This window comes from Siniperca chuatsi, linkage group LG22, assembly GCF_020085105.1.
Source record: "Siniperca chuatsi isolate FFG_IHB_CAS linkage group LG22, ASM2008510v1, whole genome shotgun sequence".
NCBI lineage: Eukaryota > Metazoa > Chordata > Actinopteri > Centrarchiformes > Sinipercidae > Siniperca > Siniperca chuatsi.
This window is the reverse complement of record NC_058063.1, coordinates 2,386,013-2,412,908: the sequence shown is the minus strand read 5'-3', so window position 1 is coordinate 2,412,908 and position 26,896 is coordinate 2,386,013. Positions and strand designations below refer to the sequence as shown.

The 26,896-nt window shown below is 40.6% G+C and overlaps 1 protein-coding gene across 1 annotated transcript; it reads right to left on the bottom strand.

Moving 5' to 3' along the window:
- Nucleotides 1-697: 697 nt before the first annotated feature.
- LOC122870772 (glycogen phosphorylase, muscle form) lies at nt 698-24,496 on the bottom strand. Its single transcript, XM_044185221.1, has 20 exons — nt 24,107-24,496; nt 22,154-22,255; nt 21,528-21,606; nt 21,330-21,433; nt 19,496-19,627; nt 18,809-18,920; nt 18,473-18,555; nt 16,746-16,889; nt 16,310-16,402; nt 15,482-15,628; nt 12,760-12,923; nt 12,013-12,127; nt 10,458-10,559; nt 10,216-10,363; nt 10,054-10,112; nt 5,933-6,074; nt 5,320-5,527; nt 4,851-4,985; nt 4,460-4,526; nt 698-2,006 (listed from the first exon to the last, which is right to left on the bottom strand). Exons 1-20 carry the CDS (start codon nt 24,347-24,349, stop codon nt 1,857-1,859), a joined length of 2,529 nt encoding a protein of 842 aa, XP_044041156.1. The 5' UTR covers nt 24,350-24,496; the 3' UTR covers nt 698-1,856.
- Nucleotides 24,497-26,896: the final 2,400 nt, after the last annotated feature.

Sequence of the window (26,896 nt, the reverse complement as noted above, 5' to 3'; positions counted from 1 at the left end):
CAAAATCTGTGCCGCAGAGGCAGAGATATCCTGACTTTTAGTCCTTTTAGTATGCAGCTCCAAACACTGGATCCAAAATAACCCCAATGACATGACAAAGCTCACAGACAAGCCACAGAAGGCATTATACAGCTGTTTTCACAGGCTGAGTAGGACTAACCATGACTATGACTAAACTGACCTGTATGTGTAAAATCAGTGGAGTGCCCCTTTAACTACAAAAAGATTACTTTAACCTCCCTTACTTAGCATTTATAAGCACTACATAAACATTTAATAAATATTTTATAACACACTATAATATAGATATAAGTAGCTATAAATACATTTTAAGTGTTTATTAATGTACACTACTGTCAACAATTACAACTTCTATGAAGACATCTTTTATTACAACTGTTTACTACAGTATCTTGTCATTTATACAGCAACCTCCACTTACGGATGTCCACAGGCGGAATTATAGTGTGTTATAAACCATTCATTAAATGTTTATATACTGCTTATAAATGGTTAATAGAAGGGGTTCGGTGTTACCATAAAAACTAAAGCAGTCTATAGTTTGAAAACAGAACATATTGGTCCATGTCTTCTCTGATCCACCTCTGAAACCCTGATCTTATCCTAAATGTTACATGATCAACTTTGTTACCGGTATGTCATACAGAGGTGCAAAAGTGAACCGAGACGTCTGAGCTATTGATGTAGTTTTGTCATTTATTGACTTAAAAAAAAAAAAAAAAAGAAAAGCACTGACTGACTGAAATGTTCTTTCTGCAGCCTCTACAGGCAGCACCACAGCAGTCAGACAGTCATATGCAGTAGCTGAAGCAGGACAGTATGTTATTACAGTACACAAGTCAAGCGGATATCCACAGTACTATGGACTCATCTATGTTATAGACACACACACACACACAACACTACACCACAGAATACACGCATCGTCCAAAGATAAATTCAGTCACTTACATTTTAGGCAGAGAAGGCTATGTTATTTTCTAACAAAGGTCACTTTTAGGAACAGAGTAAAACAGAATGAGACAGTCACAAACATGCTGAGGAAACCACAGGTAAACTGATGGGTCAATACATCTGCATCGCAGGGCTCCCCCTGACCACTCATGATAACACAAATGGATATATTCAGCAAACACCATAGAACACTGACAGTGCAGTCGCAGAGTCTTTTAACATGAAATATTAATATGAATGTTAATCTGCAGTGAATATGGAGACATGGCTTCCTTCCAACACTGTCCAGTCACAGTGCTGCTATGAGGCTGTGGTGCACATTAACCACTGTGTGTCCCTTCTCTCTTCCATGGAAGACATGGGTTGGTTTGGAACCATAACAGTGCAGAGGTTTACTGGCATATTTGCTGGGTTTTGGTAGCCATATTGGCTCAGAAGTAGAAGGGGAATGTAGTTAGAATTGTGGTTCGAATCACTGTTGTGTGAAACCTGTAGTAGGGAAGTCCAAGTTTGATTAAAGATATAGTCCCAGATTTTGTTATAGCACTCAAATGTTTTTTGACTCCGCTCCTGGTTGATGTTTTGACCTAGAATTTCCAAACACCTGGGAAAACAAACAAAATAAGTAAGTATATCTTTAATGTTTTCACCCAACAGTGAGAATATGCATTGCTGGTGCACAGAGGAAAAAAAAAAACAGATTCTGAATAAGCCCACTTCAATACATGTTACTGCAAGATGAACTGGGAGTAATAGAGGCTGTATAGGGGTCAATAATGTAAAGAAATAATGCTACAGTACACATTGAAAAAGCTACAAGGTTTTCTTCAGTGGTTGGACCACATGGTGAGCTACAGTGAGGTGGAGGAGGCAGATGTGGTTTAGCGAGGATCATCTGGAGCAGCGATCTTCTCCAAACTGGGCTCCATGCCCCAGATCTCCCTGGCATACTGGGAAATGGTGCGGTCACTGGAGAATTTACCACAGCTGGCGATGTTATGGATCACAATTTTGGTCCACTCTTTAGGGTTCTGTTGATACACAGAGAAGGAGGAGGAAGGGGGGGTCACATTGTAAAATAAGATGAAACTTAATTAATTCCTGAGAGAAAATATAAAGTATTGTAGTATGGTACAGTTCCCTATAGTATAATATAATACAGCATAGTACAGTATAGCACTATAATTCAGTGTAGTATAGTATACCATATAGAATAGTATAGTATTAGTAGAGTATAATATAGCATAGTATAGTTTAGTACAGTCAAGTACAGTACCATATGGTATAGTACAGTATGTTTATGAAGAGTACCGTCTAGGCCGTCTCTATAGGAAAAGTGCAATGAGAGAAATTCTGTTATGAATTGCCAATATATGGGCAATGGCTTAGTGGTAGAGCGGGTCATCCACCAATCGGAAGGTCACACGGTTCGATCCCGGCTTCCCCCAGCCCACATGTCGAAGTGTCCGTGGGCAAGACACTGAACCCCAAACTGGTATGGTATGAATGATTAGTTGCTTTGGACTGATGTGCCATGTGTGTGAATGGGGTGAATGTGATATGTAGTGCTTTGAGTCGGAAAAGACTAGAAAGGCGCTATATAAGTACAGACCATTTGCTATATAAATAAATTAAACTACACAAGGGAAGTTTAGAAAAAAGGATCTGAAGTCAAGCTGTGTGACAGATATACTGAACAAGTTGTAATTTACACCAACAAAATGTGTTCTTCTTCTTGTCCATCTGAACAATTTAACTATATTAATAAATTAATTCACAGATTTAAGTATGTTAGTATGTGAATTAAATGTAGCTTAAACACACAAACTCTGAGCCTTTATTGCTGCTGTCTCCCTCTGTGTCGTCTGCTTGGAGCAGACACACAGCAGAACTGAAACTTTCTCTTACAGCAGCGATGTGAGGACCTGCGTAAGATTTCTGCAACAATAGTTAGCACCAACGGCAACTACACAAGGTGTGCCAGCTAACTTTAAAAGGCAACTAAGGAAGTTAGTGCCGAGCTAACTGTAAGGAGAACAACAGACAGAGCGACCGGTTCCTTCCTCTGCACAGACGAACTGCACAGCAAGGACATTCCTTCAATCAGAACCAACATCCTTCCCTGCCTGGCTCATTCCAACAGAACCGCCAGATAATAACAGCAACTTCAAAGCAACGTCTTCCTTTACGGACTGGTAACGTAACCACTGAACGTATAACTGGGGATTACATAACTTCACGGCCAAGCACAGGACAGTGTTACTTTTGTGAATGTATATGTATTGATTTGGTTCATTGAGTTTTATTGCTGTGATGTGTTTTCACTGTTAGGTTAATCTGGTAGCCACATGCTAAGTTGAGGTTAGTGATGTTCACCCAGACATAGAGTCTTGCATGCAACTAACTATCCTGTTTCTAACCTGATACGGTTATCCTACACAGTTCACACGTACACTTCAATTTACTTTCTTTGTCTGACCATGTGGCCGCTGCTCAGCCCAGCCGCCATTTTGAGTTAGATTTCTTTAGTTTGATGCTATTTTGGAACACACACACACACACACACACACACTTCTATAGTTTAGTGCATTTAGAGAGTTAGACTTTATATTGTCTGTTTTTGCTTTTATTATCTTTTAATTAATGCTTGTGTATAATTATGCTGGTTGAGCAAATAATAAGAGTTATAAGAGTGAATAATTTGCCGATCTCTATGTTTAACTCCAAATCCTTCAACCTACTAGCTATTAGTAGATTTGGTTATAGTTATTAATTTAATTATTATTCAGTTCCACATTGAGTCTCATATAATACACTAAACTATCAATCAATTGATTGGCTATCATTTCTCTTTAAGAAGAGTGGTGCCCCAAGGACTTAATTAAAGTTATTGTTTATTTATTTAATTATTTATTTATCTTTGATAATTTTGATAGCCAAATTTGTTTAATTGCACCTACACAGTTTGGTGCCCCCTGTAAATCCCAACTCATTGTTATTATGTAATGTTAGTAGATAGTGGAAGGAAGCTCCAGGGTCCGGTTTACATCCAGTAACTGCACACTACCATGTTTGCTGTCAAAACTTTCACCACGCTATCTTAGTGCAAACTCTCGCTCTCGGTACTGACAAGTCCGCTCTGCGCTGGAGGTTTCACATTTCTTTGGCGGTGGCATTGCGATTGGCTTTTGAATTTGTGTCGTACCAAATCTAGCTTCCCCAGAGTACGTTTGAATCTCAGATTTGAGTGTACAGACATCTCCCCCTTCAGTAGAGGAATGTGAAAACACATCTCTAGTGACCAACTTTGCACAGATACATAGGGGACATAAACATAAGAAACACATTTTTGAGTGGAGGGGTACTTTAAAGGCTGCAGTTATGACCACAAAAATAATTCACCATCATCATGCTGTATTAGACTGCTTGCCAAATGAATTGTGATTTTAGCTCTTTTTCCATTTCCTCTTGCTGACATACTGACCTTGTAGAGCGCGCTGACTTTCTCTTGACATTTGATGTATTCTTCATAGTCTGCAAACACCTTGAACCTGCAACACAGACATACAGTTAAAATGGATGAGATGAAGCATTCTAATATAAATCAATACTACATTAATATGATCCAAGTAAACAAGACAATTTCAAATCAGTTATACTGTATATAGCTTCTGCATTTACTGAGTGCCACCAGTTTGAATTTAGGTGATTGCAATTTGCATAATTGAAGAAGTCAGAATCTCATTTGGAGTATGTTCATTCACATTCATTTGATAGTAGATGACAGTGATACACTGATGACACCGCATGACTGTGGATATAAAGGTGGGTCAGCATAGACAAAGTGCTGATTCATTAGTGTCAGCATTAGTAACCTGTCGTGGTGCATCAGCATGTTGACGAGGTCTTTGAAGAGGTCGGGCTGGCTGGGGCTGAAGGAGCCTCCAGATATCTGGTCCATTGCCTGCTTCAGCTCAGGAATACGGTTGTAGTACGACACAGCGTCATAGCTGAGGACAAGACATTCAACAAACAACATGAGAGAATTTTACCCTAAAATCTGGCCCAGTGCACCTTTAATAATTTCTTAATAAGAAAACAGTAGGCATTTTGGGGAAAAAATGTTTCTTCTCTTTGTGTTCACTACAGAGTAGAGTTCTGCGCAGACGTAAAACTCGGACATGAACCCTCCCATACCTGCGTCTTTCAGACCTGACCTGACAGAACCCAACCGGCACCGCCAAATTTGAGACTTGAACGTGACCATGAACAGACATTACTGAATTATTTAACTGACTTCACACCTGTGCTACTGTTACAGTATGTTTTCATCATTAGTCTCACCCCTTCTTGTCCAGAGCCTCCACATCGTCCACCCTCATGCCAAAGATGAAAAGGTTCTCCTCTCCAGCTTCCTCCGCCATTTCCACGTTGGCGCCGTCCATGGTGCCGATAGTGAGGGCTCCATTCAGCATGAACTTCATGTTCCCAGTGCCAGAGGCCTCAGTACCTGCTGTGGAGATCTGCTCCGACAGGTCAGCTGCAGGGATGACTGCAGACAGGAGACAGATGGAAAGATCCAGAATTCCAGTTTTTCCCTCTCTATCCAAGTTCTACTACATACATGAGTACAGGGCCTTGGCTGTCAGACACTAAGCTCTTAATTTTCTTTTCTACAAAAATAGTTTTTAAAATAAATGTAACATCTGAAGCCAAAGTTTCCAAATGCTAAATGTTGTCTCAACACACACAGTCAGACAAGAAAAGACAGTTTTTGGTACTTGACAAATTTCAATACTCTGTGCTACAGAAATAGTACTCAGGTTTGATCAACGACAAGCATTAAAGCACTAGGCGATGCTGAAGTCCTAAATGTCTGAAAGAAAGAGCAGTCTTAAAATCTTGAACATAAATTACTAATTTATGAATACGATAACAAATGAATAGTATTCATTACCCTTTTCAGCCAGAGTGACCCTATAGTTCTCCAGGAAGATGACTTTAAGGCGATCTCCCACCACAGGGTCGTTATTGATAATGTCTCCAATTGATGTGATCAGCTTGATGATCATCTTGGCAGTATGATAACCTGGAGCCGCCTGGAAACAGAACCATCATGTTGAGAAATGCTAAATAAAAACCAAGCTACCCAGCCCATGTATAATTCATGTCTTCAGGATGTGAAATTAACAGTAACAGTAATGTGTGGAATTACTTTTTTGTTGTAAATTTAGCATTTTAAGTAGGATAAACTCATCAGTACAAATAGGAGCTGTTGGCAGCGTCCAAACACATTTGGCAGTATGGAGTTTAAACTTTCCTCTGAGGAGAAATTAAATCTTGAATATGCACTCATCAGCACTGGCAATCAAAACCCCATAATAATCAGTCCAAACAAGACAAAAACATTTTGACTGGAATCACAAAACAAAATATTTAACAGTTCTCCACAACAAGTTGAAGACACACCATCTGACATATTTCCAACTTAAGGCTAACATGTTGGCAAACACTTGCCTATTTACACATCCAGCAGTCTAAGAGCAACATTAGCATTCATTTAGAGATTTGTTTGTTTCCACCTGATGAATGTAAGACCAATTTTTGGTCTTACATTCAAATATCTTGCTGTTTAGCAGTCTGCCTTGGTGATAAAAATCAGTGGGTTCATCACTACGAGCAACACCTTTCAAATTACACAGACTATCATACTGACTTATTTTGTCTTACTGAAACCTGGCTGGGTCACGATGAATACCTAGCCTAAATAAATCCACTCCCCCCAGTCATATTAACAACTCACATTCCTCGAGGCACCAGCTGAGGAGGTGGAGTTGCAGCCATCTTCGACTCAAGCCTATTAATCAACCCTAAACCTAAACTAAATTATAACTCTTTCAAAAGCCTTGTTCTTAGTCTTTCACACACACAACCTGGAAAACACTACGATTCTATTTGTTATAGTGTACCATGCTCCTGGTCCTTATTCTGAATTGTTATCTGAATTCTTAGTAGTTGCTTTTTTTTTTTTTTGTTTGTTTTTTTTTTTAAATCAAGTTTAGTCCTTAAAACAGATTAAGAAATTATTGTAGGTGATTTCAATATTCATGTGGACGTTGAAAATGATAGCCTTAGTACTGCGTTTATTTCATTATTAGATTCGAAAGGCTTCTGTCACAGTATACATAAACCCACTCAGTTTTAACCACACCCTCAACCTTGTTCTGCTATATGGCATTGAAATTGAATATTTAATAGTCTTTCCACCGAATCTCTCTTTAATCGGACTATTATTTAATAACTTTTGAACTCCTATTACTGGACTACACACCATTAAGCAAAAACTCTACACTAGATATCTATCTGATAGTGTGGAACTTTTGTCTCCCCCTTCTGGCAGTGAGAGTAATTACACAAACATTGTCGACGTGCTTTTGACGTATGCCTACAGTGAGCTCGCCCCAGGCTCGTGTTCAAAAATAGTTAAAGCTAAAGCTGCACCAATGGTTATCCGTGTTTGTCCTCGCCATCTATCGCTTTCTTTTTTTGACAGTAATCCTTCCTCTGATGCTCCACATAAAAAAGAAACTCGGCGTTCAGACACTTTTCTTGGACACTTCTTAGGTTTTACTCCTATTTGCAGTAGCCTACTCTGTCGCAACAGTTGTGCTGCAGGCTCACTGTGAAAGACACTCGACTCTATTGACCCTTAAAAAAGATAAAGCATAGGAGGTTAACTCCATGGTATAACCCCCAAATTAAAGCAAACATCACAAAAACTTGAAAGGAAAGTCTGGCAAGGCCCGCCGTAATGCCAGAGCAGCCTAGTACACCTCATTAATAGAGGGAAATAAGAACAATCTCAGGTTTCTTTACAGCACTGTAGCCAGGCTGACAGTCACAGCTCCATTGAGCCATGTATTCTTAAAGCCCTCAGTAGTAACGATTTCATGAGCTTCTTTAATGATAAAATTTTAACTATTAGAGACAAAATTCATCACGTCCTGCCCTCAACAGCAAAAGATTTATTTATTTATTTATTTAAGACATGAACCTTAGAAAAAGCTGCAAAACCTGATATATATTTAGACTGCTTTTCTCCCAGCAACCTTCTCCAACGATTTCTTCATCTAAGCCATCAACCTGTCTCTTAGACCCCATCCCAACTAGGCTGCTTAAAGAAGTTTTACCCTTAGTTAGCACTTTTTTTTACCAGATATGATCAATCTGTATTTACTAAAAGGCTATGTACCACAGTCCTTTAAAGTAGTTGTAATTAAACCTCTTCTTAAAAAGCACACTCTTGATCCAGGGGTTTTAGCCAACTATAGACCTATATCTAACCTTCCTTTTCTCTCTAAGATCCTTGAGAAAGCAGTCGCTAATCAGTTGTGCGACTTTCCACATAATAGTTTGAGTATTTTCAGTCAGGATTTAGAGTGCATAGCACAGAGACAGCACTGATGCAATTAGAAGGTCATTTGTAATTTTCACCAAACAATGGACCAGTCTCTGTACTTGTCTTGTTAGATCTTAGTGCTGCATTCAACACCGTTGACCATCACATCCTATTACAGAGACTGGAACATTTAATTGGCATTAAAGGAACCACACTAAGCTGGTTTAAAATCCTACGTATCAGATCGATCTTAGTTTGTACATTTAATGATAAATCTTCCACGCCAAAGTTAGTCACTGAGTTCTGCAAGGTTCTGTACTTGGACCAATTCTATTCACCTTATATATGCTTTCTTTAGGCACTATTCACTTTCATTGTTATGCAGATGATACCCAATTATATCTATTGATCAAGCCAGATGAAACCAATCAGTTGGCTTAACTTCAGGCATGCTTTAAGGACATAAAAACATGGATGACCTGCAATTTTCTGATGTTAAACTCAGACAAAACTGAAGTTATTGTACTTGGCCCCAAACACCTCCAAAAAACATTAAAGATTTAGTTACTCTAGATGGCATTGCCCTGGCCTACAGCACCACCATAAGGAATCTCAGAGTTATCTTTGATAAAGTGATGTGCGTCTGTGAAAAGCAAAAAAGCTGTCCTTGACAAGATTGAGGGGTGCAACATGCAGCGCTTGGGAGGAGGTGCTAAGAAGCAGCCATTGTTATGCGTAATTAAAATGACCACCACTACAAGGGAGAACCGTTCCAGGAGGTGGTCTCTGGAAGCAAACAGTTACAGCTCATTGCCGTTTTTGAACAACTTGACCGACTTCCTGAGAGTTAGAATCACGTATGTCCTTGTTTTTAGAAGAGCTGATTCACCCGGATCGAGCCTGTGCTGTCCCGGGGAGGAAGATCACTGACAGCCTCATTCTGATCCAAGACACCATCTGTTATGCGAGAGACAGAAACATCCAGCTAGTAGTCCTAAATTTAGTTTTTGAGAAAGCCTTTGATAGAGTCTCGCACCAGTACCTTTTCCAGGTACTGCAAAAAAAGAAGGTTTATAGCCCGGGTGGGATTGCTGTACCGGGCATTACCAGCAAATTAATTGTTAATGGGCAAAATATACTGGCACAGATCTTGAGAAGGGACCAACGAATCAAGGGGGTAGGAGTCCCAGGTAGCAGGGGACTTGTGACTTGTGAATATATTGTATATATGGATGAAAAACATTTTATGCACAGACCTTTTATCTGTCAACAGGACGCTGAACTTGACTGAACTTGGCCTCTGGGTCAAAATGGAACAGAAGCAAGACCCAAGCTCATTTTTATAGACCGTGGATAGCGAGACGACAGGACTCCCCCTGACTGTGACCCAGACCGACCAAAAGGAAGGAGAAGGAAAGGTTTTAATCATCAAAGCAGTGATTTTACCTTTGCTTTTACTCATCAGTTCAGTTTTTATCCCACCTAGAGTGCTTTTAGACTTGGAACAAACCATCTATTAATTCCTGTAGGGCTCCAAGTGGGAAAGACTGAGGAGGCATTTTAACCTTGAGCAGGAAGAGTTGCAAGTTCCACCCCCTCCCCAACAATGTCAGTGTTCTGTCTCGCTTCCAATCGACACAGAAAGACAAATCTAATGTAACACCTTCAATGCCAGTCACCTTTCCTCCAATCATGATGGTTCTGGGAGTCCATGACTTGTTGGGTTCCTTCTTGATACCTGATTTAAAAAATTAAAAAAACATAAATATAAAACGTTTTCCTTAACTCTGAATCCATATTTTATTTTCTAAAAAGCTGCCAGTAAAAGAAAAAGCACCCACGGTTGTACAGTGTGATGATGTGCAGGCAGTTGAGCAGCTGTCTTTTGTACTCGTGGATCCTCTTCACCTGTACATCAAACATGGAGTTGGGGTTGATTTTCACCTTGTAGTGCTCTTCAAGATGGGCAGCAAACTTCATCTTGTTCTCCTAAAAGTTGAGGTCATACAGAGGAATGTGATTAGAAACAAACAGAAATAGACAGGAAAATAATCACCTTTCTTAAGGCATTTTAAGCTCTCACTTGTTTGACTTTGGCAACATCCCGAATGAAGGAGTCATCATCCACAAAGTCCAGAAGTTTCTTCAGCTGGTCCAAGTCGCGGATGTAGTCCTCACCAATCCTCTAAATAACATGATTATCATATGAGAAGCATATTATTTGGCAGACATGTATCATGAACTTAGAAATGGATCTGCAGTGTAAATAATTTGTCAAATCATCCAGGCAAATTTGTTTCTTTTAAGATAAATGCAGCAGTACACACTTAGGCACTTGTTCTGAAAGGGATTTAAATTATCTCCTCAATGTTCAACATAGAAACAGAAGATACCTGGATAATTTAATAATATATAGGTTTTGTTATGGCCATCAGTTTCAATTATTTCAACATAGTTTCTGAAAATATTTTCTCTGTTTGGTACAGTGGATGCCAATTGAGGTCCTGCAGTTGACGTCACAGCCTCTAAAAGCTGCCATACTGGCAGACAATATGCTATTCTCGGTCCTGCTAGCATTTAGATGCATAAATACTGATTGCTGATGTAGCTATTTTCACATGAGATAATTATATCGTAGTAAATTTCCACTATGCCAGATAAACTGTAAAACAAAACAAAAAAAACTGCACACCTAGAAGAAGTACCAAGCATATCATCATATTTTTTTCAATAAACTTTAGTGATCATGTTATTAATAATGACAAATACTTTTCTAACTTAACTGTAAACATTGTTTGAGAAGGAACAGTTATGGACTTGTTAAAGAAGGTGTAGTACAATGACTCAGGAAACTTAGGCTCTTCTTGAGGTCAGGTTTATTTCGCGCACATTGTTGTTTATGGACCAGGTACAGCACCCTTCAGTATGCAGTAGATTGTGGTGGCCTTAGGGTTAGAGAAGCAGGCTTGTGACCAGAACTCAGACCAGCAAGCTAAATCTGGGCGGGCAAAATGACAGAGCAGTGTTTGCCCCTCCCTCATGACCACTCAGTGGCCCATCTGCCTGTGCACACACCCCTTGGATTGGGGTGTGGGTTGCCAGGTTGCGGTGACAGATGGGTTGAAATTGCATGTAGTGTGTGGATTGTGTGTGTAGATTGTGTTTCATAGATGATCTTGTAACTTGGGTGACTTCAGACAAATACATAACTTGGATCCATGTATGACGATTATTCATAATAAAGTTTGAGGACCATGCAAATTACGGGAGTTTCCCGGGAGAAACAACAAAACGGGAGGGCACCTTGAAATACAGGAGAAACCCGGGAAAAACAGGAGTTGGCAGGTATGGTTGTAGCTGACTTCTCTCCTTATGATTATGATTTTATTTAAACGTTTTGTACCTGTAATTTTTTAATCAAAAAAACTGATATTTTCTAACACAATTGCTCATCTTTTATACTGATGATCCAACAAGGAGAGTTTCGTGTCCATCTTTGGACGTGCTCCAACTGTCAGTCAGCTAATATTGTCTATGCAGAAAATTAACAGGACTTTTACCCCCAGGACCCTGGATGCCTGAACTCCTCTCACTTCTCAACTCTGTTTTTGTTCATACAGACTGAATATAAAACACACCTCTGCGATGACCTCGGCCAGGCCAGGGTTGCACATGACCAGCCAGCGCCTGGGTGTGATGCCGTTGGTCTTGTTCTGAAACTTCTGAGGGTCGAGGTCGTAGAAATCTTTGAACCTGAGGAGGAGAGGAGAAACAATCAGAGACTATTTCGGGAGATTATAGCCAAAGTATTATCACAGGAAAACACCAAATTTTAGTGAGGTCCAGTGTGTAATATTTAGGAGGATCTACTGGCAGAAATGGAATAAAATATTTATAAGTATGTTTTCATTAGTGTATAATAACCTTAGAATAAGCCGTTTTTACTACAGAGGGAGTGGGTCACCTTCCACGGAGGCCGCCATGTTGCACCGCCATGTTTCTACAGTAGCCCAGATTGGACAAACCAAACACTGGCTCTATATAGGGCCATCTGCATTTTTCGCAGGTTTCGCAGCCACCGTAGTTTCTCTTATGCGCTTGGAAGGGGAGGGTGAGGCGAGCGGTATTCAAATGGTTGCAATCTGCAATTTCACCGCTAGATGTATCTAAATCCTACACACTGGACTTTTAATGTCAACATTCTTCAGCCTTTAGGCTCATGAAAAATAAGCTGGATTTCTTTGTTCTTGAAGAGCTGACAGTTTGACATTATTGGTGAGTGAAAACCTGCTACAAATATAAATATGGCCAGGGGTTTCTTTACAGTAATGTTATACTAGCACACACAAGCGAGAGAATAGATGAGGGTGAAGTGGTTTCCCTACACAGTGTTTATGATGATTTCAGAATGGATGCGGGCCACTCCGTTGACAGCATGAGATCCCACAATGCACAGGTGAGCCATGTTGATTTTCTTTATGTCCCCTTCCTCGATCAGGGACATTCGGCGCAGGCGGTCAACATCGTCAGGGTACAGCTTGGTGATGCGCTGGAGGGGTGAAGGAAAGAGACATCTCAGTAAATGTACAGAGCACAGCTCTAGAGTCGAGATGCAAAAATGAGGACTTGCAACTCGACTTGGACTCGTCTGCTATAAGACTCAATTTACTCGAATGCCTGAAGACTCGATTCGATTGAGACTTGAAGGAAAAAAGCTGAGTAAACATCTTCAGTTGCAGCTGCTGGCACCAGAATAAAATGGACAAAAGTCTGAATTCAGATTAAAGAAATTAGCCTTTCATTATAAAATTTCCTCCCTGCAGCTGTGAGAATGATTCTGATGCACAAATCACTTATTTTCTATCTCCTGCTTTTAGTTATTAGAAGAGCTCCTTTTCGTTTGTTAAATACTTGACATTATCACTACTATGTTTTCATTTGTCTATTGTATTAATTATTAGAAATGACCTATTTTTTATGTCTCCTGTTCCGTTTTAGACAAGACGTTGCAGTGGCGACCACTTACTGAGGAATCTGTGATACAAATACAGTATCTAATATAATGTTTTTGTATAAATGCGCCTACAGTTTAATGATGAAGGATCTTAACTGCTGAAAAGACTGTTTGAAATTACTGTAACATACCTGTCACCAGTGCATGACGGTTCCAGTGTCTTACAAACACAGCCTGGCTTTATATAAAGTTTTTTGTACATCATGACACAAGCCTGTGAGCCCATCCATCTAAAATAATCTTTGTAATGTTATTAACAATACAAAGATTAGTCAGAGTCTGATGTTACCTTCAGTTCTTCTATAAATCTGTATCCTTCTGACATGGAACATTAAAGCCCTGTGTTTGGGTCATTGTTTCAGTTGTGTGCATTCAGCACCGCTATCATCACAGACAGTGCTCTACATTACACTGTAAAAATATTCATACACTGTAAAAAATATAAGATTGTTTCAACATAAAAATACGAGTGACCGCTGCCTTAAAACTTTAAGTTAACTGAACTGGTACTGAATAGTTTAACATTTGCTCATTAGTTATAATGTTAAACATTGTGAGTCAACTTAACTACAAAAACAAGCTTAAAAATAAGTTCAGTCAACTGTTAACCCTAACCCAGCTGTTGAGTTATACTGAAAAGAGCTGCTAGATAACCTTGACTTTCAGTTACGCTCATTTTTTCACTAGTAGGGCAGCTTCAAGTCTGATCCCTCATCCGCTACGCTGCCTGATTGTTAGAGCTGTTACTGAAATGTTAGTCACAATAAGGATCAGCACTGATCCTGGTTTTAATGTGACCAAGCAGACATGTACTCAGATCAAACCCAGGAGCAGTGATGTATAGAAACACTATAATGTTCCCAACAGACAGAAACTCATCATGGGTCTTTTTGCTCAGCTGCACCTTTGTTTTGAATGTTCTCATTATATTGGGAGACATGACTTGGACTTGGTTCAAAAGACTTAAAAACAGAACTGGTACAGAAAGATGTAGTGGAGGAAAAACTTACCAACACTCAGTTCATCTGCATTTTTAGTCTTGCAAAAGACGTATTTTTTTGGGAAAAACAATCTTTCTCTCCTGAAGCTAATATTGTATTTCTCAGATTCTTACATGACCCATCTATGTTTCAGGAAATATTCTAGAGGTACTGACCCTGACCTATGAGTTTTTCTTAATTCCTGGTCTTTTTTGGTGATCTAGAAATGCATACGTTTTCTGCTACTGCTACTATGGGGGCCACTTGGGAGCAGTGGAACTAGCTGAAAAGTCAACTCCAGTGACACATCCTCATAAAGATGTTCTGGTTAATGTGTTAGCAAACAGTATTATTTATTTTATTTACACATCCAGCAGACACAGAGCAACATTAGCATTCATTTAGTTAGTCATTAGTCATGTTTGTGTCCACCTGATCAATGTAAGTCGAATATTCACTCTCCTTTATAGAAATATATCTGGGCCTTCACTTGCTAGCTGTTTGACTTTTTTTCCATTTTTATTTTTTAAAGCTTGACTTTTGTTCACCAGCTAGTCTCTAACTGCGTCTGTCTGCTGTTTCGATGGAGCTAGGTTAGCAGTTTTTCCCTGCTTCCAGTGTTTGTGCTAAGCTAGGCTGGACCTATTGCTGTACTAAGATTCTGCTACCAGACCAAGATGTAATTTGACTGTGCCAATGTCTGTGTCCATGGGCATGGCATGTGCTGCAAGAAGATATGTAATAATGTATAAAAAGAAGGGGGGGGGAAGCGCGGCCAATGCATTAGCCTGGAGAGCAAACAGTCAATAATGGTTGAAATAAAGCAAAAATATGGCTTTGGGTCTCAGGTCAGATTGGGGTCTCAAACTTGGCAGAACTAGTTCAGTCGGGTCAGGTCTTTAAGACCTTAGCCAAGCCCATACTCACGTCTTTGAATAGTTAACTAACTCATACAAGGTGCACAGAGAATCAATTGTTAGATTTTAATATGGGCAAAATGGCAAACAAGATTTTTCTCAAAACCTCACAGCACTCAATTCAGTTTGTGTAGATAAGGGAATCATTTAAAAAGGCCTAAAATGCTCATAAATCTACGTCCAGCTCCCCTCGTACCTCCAGGTGCCTCCTGTTGATCTCATAGATGATCTCCAGGTGACGAGGTAGCAGGTTTTGGAAGAGGTCTACGGGCCAACGCTCCAGGGCTTCAGGCAGGACGGTGTGGTTGGTGTAGGCACAGGTACGAACCACGATGTCCCAGGCCTGGACACAGAGAGGACAGGACCAGAGACAGGTGGGTTAGAGATATCTGACATTATCACACATACTCGCATGTATCTCAGACTCACCACAAAACGCAACTGAAACTGTGACCATGAAATTAAAATACGTACATTTTGTATTACCTTTTATAAAAATACAGTAAATACAATTTAAGTTGTGTTTTGGGAAAAGATGATCTTGTATTAGCAAGTTCATTTTCTTATATCCTGTCAGTGTATGACTTCAGCTTTGACTGAGTTGTCATTCTGCTGTGGTCGACGTGCTGCTGTGTCATTGTTACTGCAGTGTTGAAGGATGCAAAGAGACAGAATTGCAACACATGTGACCACAGGACAATTCAGTTAAACTGTAGTAGTTGCAGTTTTTGCATGGTGAGTCCAACACCACAACAGTGTGGAGTCAAAAAAAAAAAAAAAAAGAGCTTAAGAGAGAAGTTCAAACACTGCCTTTTACACATCCACACACCTGGCCAGTCACTGTGTAAAGTGAATGGGACTGCTGGATTATGCGCTTCAGAAAGTTACAAAAATGGTTGGACACAGCCCTCCCAGTTCCACTGTGGGAAGAGGATTTCTGTCGCTCTAAGACAATCTGACAGGCTCTTTGTTTTAAGCACACTGAGAGGCCTGTGTGTTACTGCACTGCTGAAATGCCATATACCTTCTCCCAAGTGAGATTCTCCATGTCCACCAGGATCCTCATCAGCTCCGGGATGGCCATAGCAGGATGGGTATCATTCAGCTGGATGGCCACCTGCAGAACACAGACAGACAAAGAAAGGAGTAATTCAGTAGAGCACAAATATCTGCATTCAAGTTGCAATACTGCAGTCGGATGTCAGACCTTCCAATTCACACCTAACTAAAAATGGCAGACATTCCCAGATTAATAGTTATGGTAAAAAAAACAAAAAAAAAAACTGCTGTCATCGAAAAGGGTAATCTGATCATCATCAAAATCTGTTCTCAACAGGTAACAAACAAATATGGATAAAAAAAAGATTTAGCTCAAAATAAAATCAAATATCTGTGAGGGGCTGATATACTGTAATTTGTAACATATACCATATTATAATTTGATATGATGGATTTCTCACCTTGTCTGGCAGCGTAGAAAGATCTAGTCGCACAAACTCTGTGGAGCCGAACTTGGAGGCTTTGAATCGACGGATGATGTCTTGAAGAGTTGCTGCTACAACAAAGTACTCCTGCTTCAGACGCAGCTCCTTCCCTTCAAAGAACTGCAGAACAAAGACAATATGGGAAACTGTTAACAGCTATCGTCACATTTTTACAATACCTGTGCTCATGGGTGCCTGGTTATGTTTTAAAATGGAGGAGCAAACTTGGAAAAAAAATTCCTGCATTTCTACACCACCAAACCCAACTCATGGTAACAACAGAGGATCATTTCCAAAACATAAAATAATCATAATTTTGTATAGGCCCTACTCTTACAGTTAGATGAATAATAATGACACCTTTTGAGATTGTGTGTTCCTCACTTTGTTGCATGTAACTGCATGGCTCATAAAGGCCCATTTGAGCCAGTTGTGGTGAAGCAGGGTTGGATGGAAAACATGCTGGACAGGGTGCATGCTCTAGTAGAGGTTTGGGCAACACTATTCTAAGTTAGTAATCACAGAGGGGATGTAGCGGTAAAATAAGGTAAACCCTATGTTGCATTTGAAAAAGGTGGGTAAACTGCATTTATGTGCGTTTACCCTCCACTAATAACAAATAATTATATTTCTTACCTTTGTAAACAGTCGGTTGAAGCTGCATTTTCTTTTTTTTTGGCCACTTGGGCAACAGTACTCCACAATAAGCTGAAGACACAACATCTGACATATTTCCAACTTAAGGCTAACATGTTAGCCAACAGTTGCCTATTCACACATCCAGCAGACACAGAGCAACTTTAGCATTCCTTTAGAGATTTGTTTGTGTCCACCTGATGAATGTAAGTCCAATTTTTGGTCTCCACCAGCTGCAAGCAAAAATATCAGGCTGTTTAGCTGCTAAATGCTCCACTATGTTCACCAGCAGGTCGCTAACTTTGTCCGTCTGCAGTAACTGCAGTGTTGGTGATAAAACCAGTCGGTTTGTCACTTTGGAACAACCCCTTTCACGTTACATTAGTCAATTAATACATTTTTGTTAATATAAGAAATTATATTTTGGTTTGTCTTCTGACCATTGTGTTGTATCAAACAGAAAACTCATTACTAACTGAGATGAAGAACTGCCTGTTAGCTTGTTCCACCCACTGCTAGCTACTCTTGAACACTGACCCATCCTCTTTTAGAATAATTGGGTTAACATAATCTAGAGGACTTTCCACAATAAATTTAGCTGTTTAGCCATGACCATGACGGCCAAAACCATGAGTGCATTAATAAATAACTCATTTACAGTTTCTAATTATGTATTGACCAGAGTTACTTCTTTGACATCTTATTTGTACTAAAGGAAACTGGTTGAGTTAAACCTCAATGAGCAAAAAACAACCAATGAGATCATTTCAGCCTCTACAGCAACACAGTTTTCCTGTGCAATGAAGCATTATTAGCAACATTTCAGGTGCACTCACTTTCAGTTTGACCACCAAATAAAGGGGTTTAATAATCTGGATAAACTGTCTAATTGTTCCATCACCTTGCCCAGTTGTGAGGTGAGTACCATTTTATCATAACTGATGTAATGTTGGCCAAAACTATAAAAATAAGAGCCAAGATTGGAATAAACTGGAACGACCCTCTGAGTAAAATGTAGTCAGCAGTTGATGGTTGGCATGTGCATATACAACAATATATCCACTCACATTGTCATTGGGGTAGAGAACCCTGGAGATGTTCTCAGCCAGGTTTCTGTCCAGCACAGCTTGAATGTAGCCACCAACATTAACTGTGGGACAACAACAGTTACTCATGTTCAGATTCTTCCTAATTTGTTCTCGTTACTGAATAAGATTATTTAGATTTGTGTTCAGTAGCCAATAATTTCATGTAGGAACTATTGGTAGAAAGTCCCATTATATTCATAAAAGACAGACATCTCTAAGGCCGATATCTCCAAAACTCGGCAGCTCACACCAAAACAGTCTAGATGGATAAACAGCGCTGCAGGTGAGAGGAGCTGTACATATGACAACACTTACAGTCTTTGAGGTTAAAGTCACAAGGGGCCTTAGCAGACCACAGTCTCATGGTGTTGACAATGTTGTTTCTATAGCCGGGGACTGGGGTGTCATAGGGGAGAGCCAGAACCACCTGGATCAAAACAAAACAAAAACATTAAATACATCGGTTATTATTTCCTTATTCTCTGTGCAATGTGTTTATGAAGGGTCATCTGGGAGATCAGACTCACGAGAGCTTTTTAACATCAATACAGTCTCCATTACAGTTTGTCCACCAGAGAGCACTGAAGTTTATTTTCACACTGTAAAATGTCCTACTCACTACATATCTTGGTCACTATTCTTTAACAATCAAATTCAATTTATAAGGATTCTTCTTATTATTTTTGTTTATGTTAAAAAGAGGTAGTCATCAGATTTTTGATTGATATTGGCCTCAAAAATCCAGTATCGGCCGGACTTTAGTTTAAACCCAGGAAACTTCTGATAATTACACAACAATTATCATCATCATTATATTTGTATTAAATCTGGCAAAGGTATCTCATTAGAATCGATTTCAACAATGTTGTTTATTCATCAGTTCTATAGAAAATATGCAATCAGACAGCATTATATCCATTATATGAGAGGTGAATAACACCCTTCATATTTTTTAATAAAAGGGTCAGTTGTGGTGTCTGACTTGTGTCTGTTCCTACTAACCTGTGTGTCCACCCACTTCACTCCTTCAGCTGTGTGCTCCACTCGTCCGTAGAAGTGGACTGGGCGCATGTACTCCGGGCGAGCCTTCTCCCAGGGGTTACCGTAACGCAGCCAGTCGTCCGCTTCTTCCACCTGTGGAAACATGCCGCTGTGGTATTTATTTGTTGTGCTAGAAAACATACAGCACACAATAGGCTCATTTGATAAGGTACATTAAGCTGTTCTAAATGTTCACATTAATACACTACAAGTATTAATTTGTTGGATCCAGAATGTTAACTAACAGCATTTGGACACTACAAAGCCACATTCATGAAATTCAATTCACACACAATCCACATTTTTAGGTAATAACTCAGACAAAGCTCTTTCTTATTCCTGGTGCATAGGATCGAAGACTTGACAAAAACCCAGAACTCCGGTACACTTTTGGTCACTTGTTCTCACTTTATCAACTACATTTCGGTCTTTAACAGGCTGATAATCAGACCGAATTTCCATTGTGTTCGTGTTAGCTGACTTTACTTTGCTCTAAACAAACGGTAGTGACTGACGTACTGTGGAAGCTGTGGCTGCGTTTGCTAGCAGTTAACGCTGTTGGAAGAAATGTCCCAGTTTAAGAGCTGTTATTTCTGTGAGTTACAACAGCCTTTACAGCTGTGTCCATCTCATACATGCTTGTCATCATTTTGTGGCAGTTTTTCTTACGTCACACCTTTCTCACTCTCTCTTTCGTCACCAGAAGATGACGTCCAAAGTTTTTTTATCCCACCTACAAAACTCTGATTAGTCAATTAGTCAATGTATTTCTGTTTTTAGCGGCCTTTAACAAACAGCATTTCCCATAAGCCCTACACCAGGGGTCACCAAGCTGTCGATCTTTGTGTGTGTGAGTTTTAGGAAATCGCAAAGTATTTCACTTGAAAGGCAATTTGTTAGTTTTCACTAATCAGAATGCTCTCCTAGTATGAGGACTGTCTCTACTGCTAATTCAAAGTGATCACTTCCTGCTGCTCTTGTTCCACGTTAAAAGCTTTGCATATGCAAATCCCATGGATTTTTTTGAGAAGCAACTACAGGAAATGCTTTGTATTTGTCACCATAGTTACCAGTGTCAGAGCACTAATACGGTTCGTTAACTTTGTGTACACAGCAACTGCTTTTTTTTAGTGGATCAATTTTGAATACTGTAGGGAGGGCTGAACAGTGTGGACCTTTATAGACAGCAGAGATTACAGACTAAAAATTGCATTGGTGGATATCATGAATATGGAGGAAAACCAAATTAAGATGACATGAGTACGTGCGCTATCGTGGTGGTGAATTTTCATGGGAGTTGATACCAAGGTTAATCTGTGATTTTAACAAAGTTTAACTTTGTTAAAATCACAAAAGTTTCAACTTCTCATCAAGTGCTGGTGCTGACAGTGTACCAGATTTCTGGTTCTTTCACAGTCAACTTTTTAGCCTTAACTTCAGTTCTGGAAACCATTATCACCAATATGTGTCTGTTTAATTTAATCCAACCATTTCTTGCAATAAAACTTTGGGTGAAGAGTGGAGGAAAGTTCACTCGTCCTGGCCTACATTCTTTTTCTGTTGAAAAATGTGAATCTGGCATCCTGATGAAAAGTTCTGCTCAAAACACTGAAATCTGTATAGTCACGGTCATGCCTCCAAGAGGAATCGACCATTCAGGCAGGGTAAGGCATCCCATAAGCAGTATGGATACATTAGACTTTAATTTTAACTTGTTTCCATTAAATCCTAATCTAAAGCAGCCTAGATTTAATCACACAGAGCCAAGTACATAAAGACCATCAGGTGAACATACCTGCCAGCCACTGACAATTTTCTGATTGAAGATGCCAAACTCGTAGCGGATGCCGTATCCATAAGCAGCCAGACCCAGAGAGGCCATGGAGTCCAGGAAACATGCTGAGGAAACAAGAGAGGGGGTTGAGACAAGGCTGTCCACAGCACTGAACATCACTGTCTATCAGCAGCCAATCAGGAGGAAGTAGGAGCTCACCAGCCAGACGACCTAGCCCACCGTTGCCTAGACCGGCATCTTCCTCGATGTCCTGTAACTCCTCCATGTCCAGACCCAGCTGAAGAACACATCAAAATATTCTTTCAATGGAGAGAGTCTTTGTGGAAGCACAAGGGATTTTGATCCACCATCCAGTAGCCATTGCCGGTACTCATAGCCATTAAAAAAGGGTCACTCCACTACATTTTGGAGGCAAATATTGTACTTTTTACTCTACAACATTATTTTAGTAGATATAGCTACTAGTAACTTTGCCGTTACATTTTCCTAACACAGTCTGTTCATGGTGGTTTTAAAAATCACAGAAAGTAAAGTAAAAAATTAAAGGAATCCCTGCAGCCAGGCTCCAACGTCTGGTGGAAAACTGAAACCAGAAAAGTGGAGGTGTGATGTTTGGGTGTCCATATACTTTGTTCAAGTGTCCAATTACTTTTGACTATATCGTTTTCTATCATTTTATACCCTCTGCCTCACTGTGGAGCTGAGTGTGTGATCTCACACAGAGTGCCACTCATAATAAAGGCCCACAGAGAAGGGACTGGTTTGGGTAAAGTCCATCATTCCTGGGTCCTACTTTTTTTCCCCCCCATGATCCTTTGCCTCACCTGGTATGTAGCTTCATCGCAGGCGTTCTCCAAGGCCAGGTTAACCATGGTGTTCTGCAGAGTCCGGCCCATGTAAAACTCCAGGGAGAGGTAGTAGACACGCTGCAGGAAAACAGAGAAAAACAAATGTGAATTCTGGGCTTCATTACATTTCCACTTGATATAAAGCTGCCAATACTTTAAATACCATACATACATACATGATAATACTAATAATAAAACATACGTGCTCCGTTTGGTGTCCCTAATGGCCTTGCAACATTATCTCTGGTAGAAAACAGCTGCTGTCAGAGGCAACAACAGCAGGGCTATTACTGGCAACAATATCTCTTTCACTTCACAGAAGTGAATGAAACCACGAGCCCACAGTAACACAGCATAATGCCTCCTCACAGCTCTGTGAGAGCGCGAAGGTTAGCACAGACTTCCACAATGAGCATACGTACTGATGATGGCGGCCTACCAACTTAAATAGAGATAATGCTTCAAACTGCGTGAGGACATGTGAAACTATGTTTTGTGTGTCCTAGCTGACATTTTGGCAGCATCTCTGACTTTGTGCCATGTGACATTACTGATCCTCCTGCTGACTGATGGCGGAGGTCGTATAAAAAGGAAGCGGTCATGGAAAAAAAAAAAAAAGTGTGTGCCAAAGTGACAAAGGCATCCAGTGGTTAGTGTGAAAAGGTTACACTGAAAGTATTTAACAATAGGTATGTTGGTTTGTTGTGTGATTATTAAGCTTTAGATATCATCAACACAGTATGTACCTATTAAAGAAAAAAAAAAAGAGAGTGTTAAACAGCTTACATTCACTGACAGAGCGCCAAATACATGTCCAAATTACAGGTCTGCTATTACCTCTGGCTGTAAAACTAAGGCTTCCACCAGTCCTGGCAGAGATGTTTAACCTCTTATAGGATAATGCTGGCGTTATTCTATTTTCACTATTATAAACAAATCCCATGAAAAGACAAAAACAACAATGTGTTAGTCTGTCTCTCAATACTCTCTGACTTCATTACCCAATCTGTGGCTCTCAGCCCCAAGCCCATTGGATCTACTGACGACGTAAATCTTTAAAACAGCTCACAAATATATTAGTTGTAGAGGTTCAAAGCAGGATTACTGAACATTAGTTATCAGAAACAATAAGTTTCAAGTGGGATGGACTGTGAAGTTTAAGCCAGACACTCCCCCTCCCTCAGATCACAGACTGCCATTAGGCCTACACGGTGCAGCAGTACACACTGGCTTCATTTATTATACAGGTGATGGCCCTTTAAATTCTCCATTCAGCCTCCTGTTCCAGCAACGCCTGGGAGCTGAGTGCTGGGCGATTTGTGGATGGGATGAACTGAGGTAATTACTGGGAAAGGGTATGCAGTGTAGTTTCATCTGCCCTTTTCAACAGTGCGTGGCCATTTTGTGCAGCGCAGTTAGTGGTGGTGGGGAGGGATGGAGGGCGTTACGTAATACATATATCAACAACCAGTTGAGTCTTCTAATGCCACACAGTGCAAGTGCGGGATAATGCCAGCATTTTGCACCCATTTGAAGCACCGAGGCCGTGCGTCGCCATCAGTGGCGCGCAGCGGATCAGATCAAGGTTACTGAGGCAGATGCAGATGCACGAGCAGATTATGTAACAGACCGTAGCCGCAGAGGAAACGTGAGCGTGGACAGAACTCCCTGACGAGCAGCACACAGTCTACTCACACACTCAGGCTCTGTTTCTACACACAGTATGCGTCAAGACAAAGCAGCCGGAACATTTCTATAAATGGATATGAAGGGCAAGGCAGCAAAGAGCGCGCGTGCGTGTACGCGCGCGCGCGGGCCCGTCGGTTGTGATACTGCAGCACGGAGCGCTGCGTCCCCTCCCACCGCTCCCCGCTCCGCTCAGCTCAGCTGTGTGTGCGTGCACGACTGCGGCATCAGCCCGCTGCTTACTTTCGGGTCTTTCTCATAGTAATGCTGCTGCGTCCGGATCCAGCGGCCCACCAGGTAGTCCCGGACTGTGTTGGCCAGGGCAAAGTAGTAATCCCGTTTGGTAGCCACATTTCGGTCTTTCACCAAGGTGAAGTGGAGGTGCCGGTTGAAATTAGTTTTCAGGTCCGCAACGTTTTCCACCCCGGCCAGACCTCGGACCGAAATCTGCTTCCTCTTGTCTTGGTCTGTTAGCGGCTTGGCCATGCTTACTGATGATTTCTGTTTAGTTTTTACTGAAGGCTAAGTTCAATTTCACCCAGCAGCCTGCCTACCCTTCCTCCGACTCTCCTCTTAGCACAGACAGCCGGTGGGATGAGACGGTCCAGCCTATTTATCAGTCACGTACTCGGTGTCAAGATAGACCGACGCAAACAAGCTTTTCCGGTCATCACTTTCAAAATAAAACTTGGGTTTCCGTCAGCTAAACAACCCAAAGACCATTTGCAAGTGCGTCACACGCCTCCTTGTAACATGTTTCCCGTCATAATTAACTGATGAATGAGTAACCTGTATTTATATCCAAGCTGTAGCTATTTTCAGCTAAGAAATCCTCAAGAGCTAAGGACTGCATTGTTTTCTCCAAATGATTTAGTCAATTAGCAGGCTTGTCAAGTGTGCGAAGAAAATCGGTAAACGTTGCTTTCATCTAAACGTCAACATTACTTCCTTTCCGGTCCTAATCAGGTTAACTTGCCGTAGCTCTGCATTCTCACGTACAGAAACCACATACAGCTGTTGTTTCTAAACTTCGGAACTACTTCGCAATTTCCGTCGTCCATTGAAAAGATTATGTACACGAATGAACTGTACCAAAAGTAGTTTTTAATAGTTCTTTGCACACGAGGCATTTAGCGCTATAGAAGCAAACGAGGAAGGAAAATGCTTTAGTGAGAACGTCGTTTGTGTTGAACAAGTGAAAGTAGAAAAATACCAAGAGTGTCAAACTATTAAACATTAAAGTTCATTCTTGGCCTTTAAAACAAGTTTGATGGGGGGAAATTTTTTTTAATCCAAGGTCAATTTACTATCATTCTGTGGAGCTTTCTACAACAACCTCAACGTCTTCATCAAGCAAATTGGGTTTTTTCATCCCATGGCCTAAGTATGGAAGTCTAACGAACACGAAAAATCGTAACTCAAGGTCCACTTAAAGCTACTAGCTTTTTCCGGGCCTTTCAACCATCTCATGGTCTTGGTGGACAGTTTGCTCAGCAAGTGACCTAAATACATAACTGTGGTCAAGTGATATGGTCTGATATAGACCAGGATTCTTTGGGCTACGTATAACCCGGTTTTAGACCAGCTGCAGGGGTGGGGATCCTGAGGGTTGTATCTTTATCTTATCCATACTCTTTATCAGTACTCTTACCAGTTCTTTTCCATAACAAGAGAATTGGGTTTTCTTTTAAATGATTATTTTTTTTAAAAGAATACATTCAGAACAAGATAAGAATTGATTTATATTTTAAATATAAATATTGTTTCTAGAGCAGCAACAGTAAAGTTCACAACAGCAAAGTCACTCTATACTCTCAATACTATCCCACTGGAGACAAATCTAAAATGTCAGTAAAATAAGCCTAATATTCCTGGCCTCCGAATGCTGAGTGAAGTTTAGAAAGAATGGAGCAGCAGACCTCAGAGAGCGCCAGTCCTCCTCCCTCTGCTGCAGGCAGAGAAACTGCGGACAGCTTTCATGTTAGCTTGTTCTAACAACGCGCTATTAGCTTAACGCGCGGCTGTGGTTGTAACAAGTGCGGACAAAGCAGGTGGAAAGTCGCTTTTTCCTCGAGCTGTTGTCAACTGGAGTAAAACGGTACCTTCGCTGTCTCCACCGCGGCCTCTGCTCTGTGTGTGTGTGTGTGTGTGTGTGTGTGTGTGTGTGTGTGTGTAGCAGCGGAGCCCGGCCCTCGGTCAAACACGCAGAGGACAGAGAAACTAGCGCGGCCACAATTTTTCTTTTAACGGATCTGAATCTGCGTGATTCACGTGGGCCACATTTTCAGGTCGGAAAGTCCGGAATTCTGTATTAATCCGGAAAACTCACATCCCTGATACATGCTGAAAACAAGCTACACAATTGAATACCTCTGAACATGGCCCTTAAGGCTTTTTAATACGTTTTAAGGGCCTTCATTGTAGCTAAATTCATTCATCAACTTTGAATCCTGTTTAAGCCCCCGCGGACACCCTGTACTCAAACGTCTTTTAAAGTTCACATCAACGGAAAACTGCTCAGTGGGCTGCAACATAACACTTCCACAAGTGTTTCTTAGAAAAGAAAATTCAGTTTCCAGTTTCACTTGCTTTACTTTTTGCCTCACTTGTCTGCAGGCTTGATTTAAGTATTTAGCTGCACAGGTAGAAACTAACGCAGAAATGACAGTGTTTCAATGTGATACCATTCATTGGTTTATGTTGCCAAAACAAGAGTAACTATGAAAAAACTATTTAGATTTAATATGGATCAATAGGGACTTTGTTGCTTCTGTCCTGCAGTGATGCAGAGAACATAAAACCTACACATTTCTATAACGAGCATGAAAAAAGTCTGCAGTGAATGTCAGTAATGGAGGACATGAGCAGACATCCCATACAACTGTACATAGACTTTAATGACTCATTCTAACCAAGTGTGGCTTCATGGAGTTTGTGAGGCAGCAGACACCCTTGACAAAACCAGGTTATGTAACACATTTGAATGAGACAGCCAACAAGGCCTTGCCTGGAGGAGGGGGAACTCTTGGCCAG

What these genes read in the sequence shown, in the direction of transcription:
- LOC122870772 (XM_044185221.1), bottom strand. Translation starts at nt 24,349, where the DNA reads ATGGCCAAGCCGCTAACAGACCAAGACAAGAGGAAGCAGATTTCGGTC. An exon ending in GAAATCATCATAAACACTGT is followed by an intron (nt 12,128 to 12,759) that starts GTAGGGAAACCA and finishes TCTCCTCCTCAG; the next exon opens with GTTCAAAGATTTCTACGACC. An exon ending in CATCATCACACTGTACAACC is followed by an intron (nt 10,113 to 10,215) that starts GTGGGTGCTTTT and finishes TTTTTAAATCAG; the next exon opens with GTATCAAGAAGGAACCCAAC.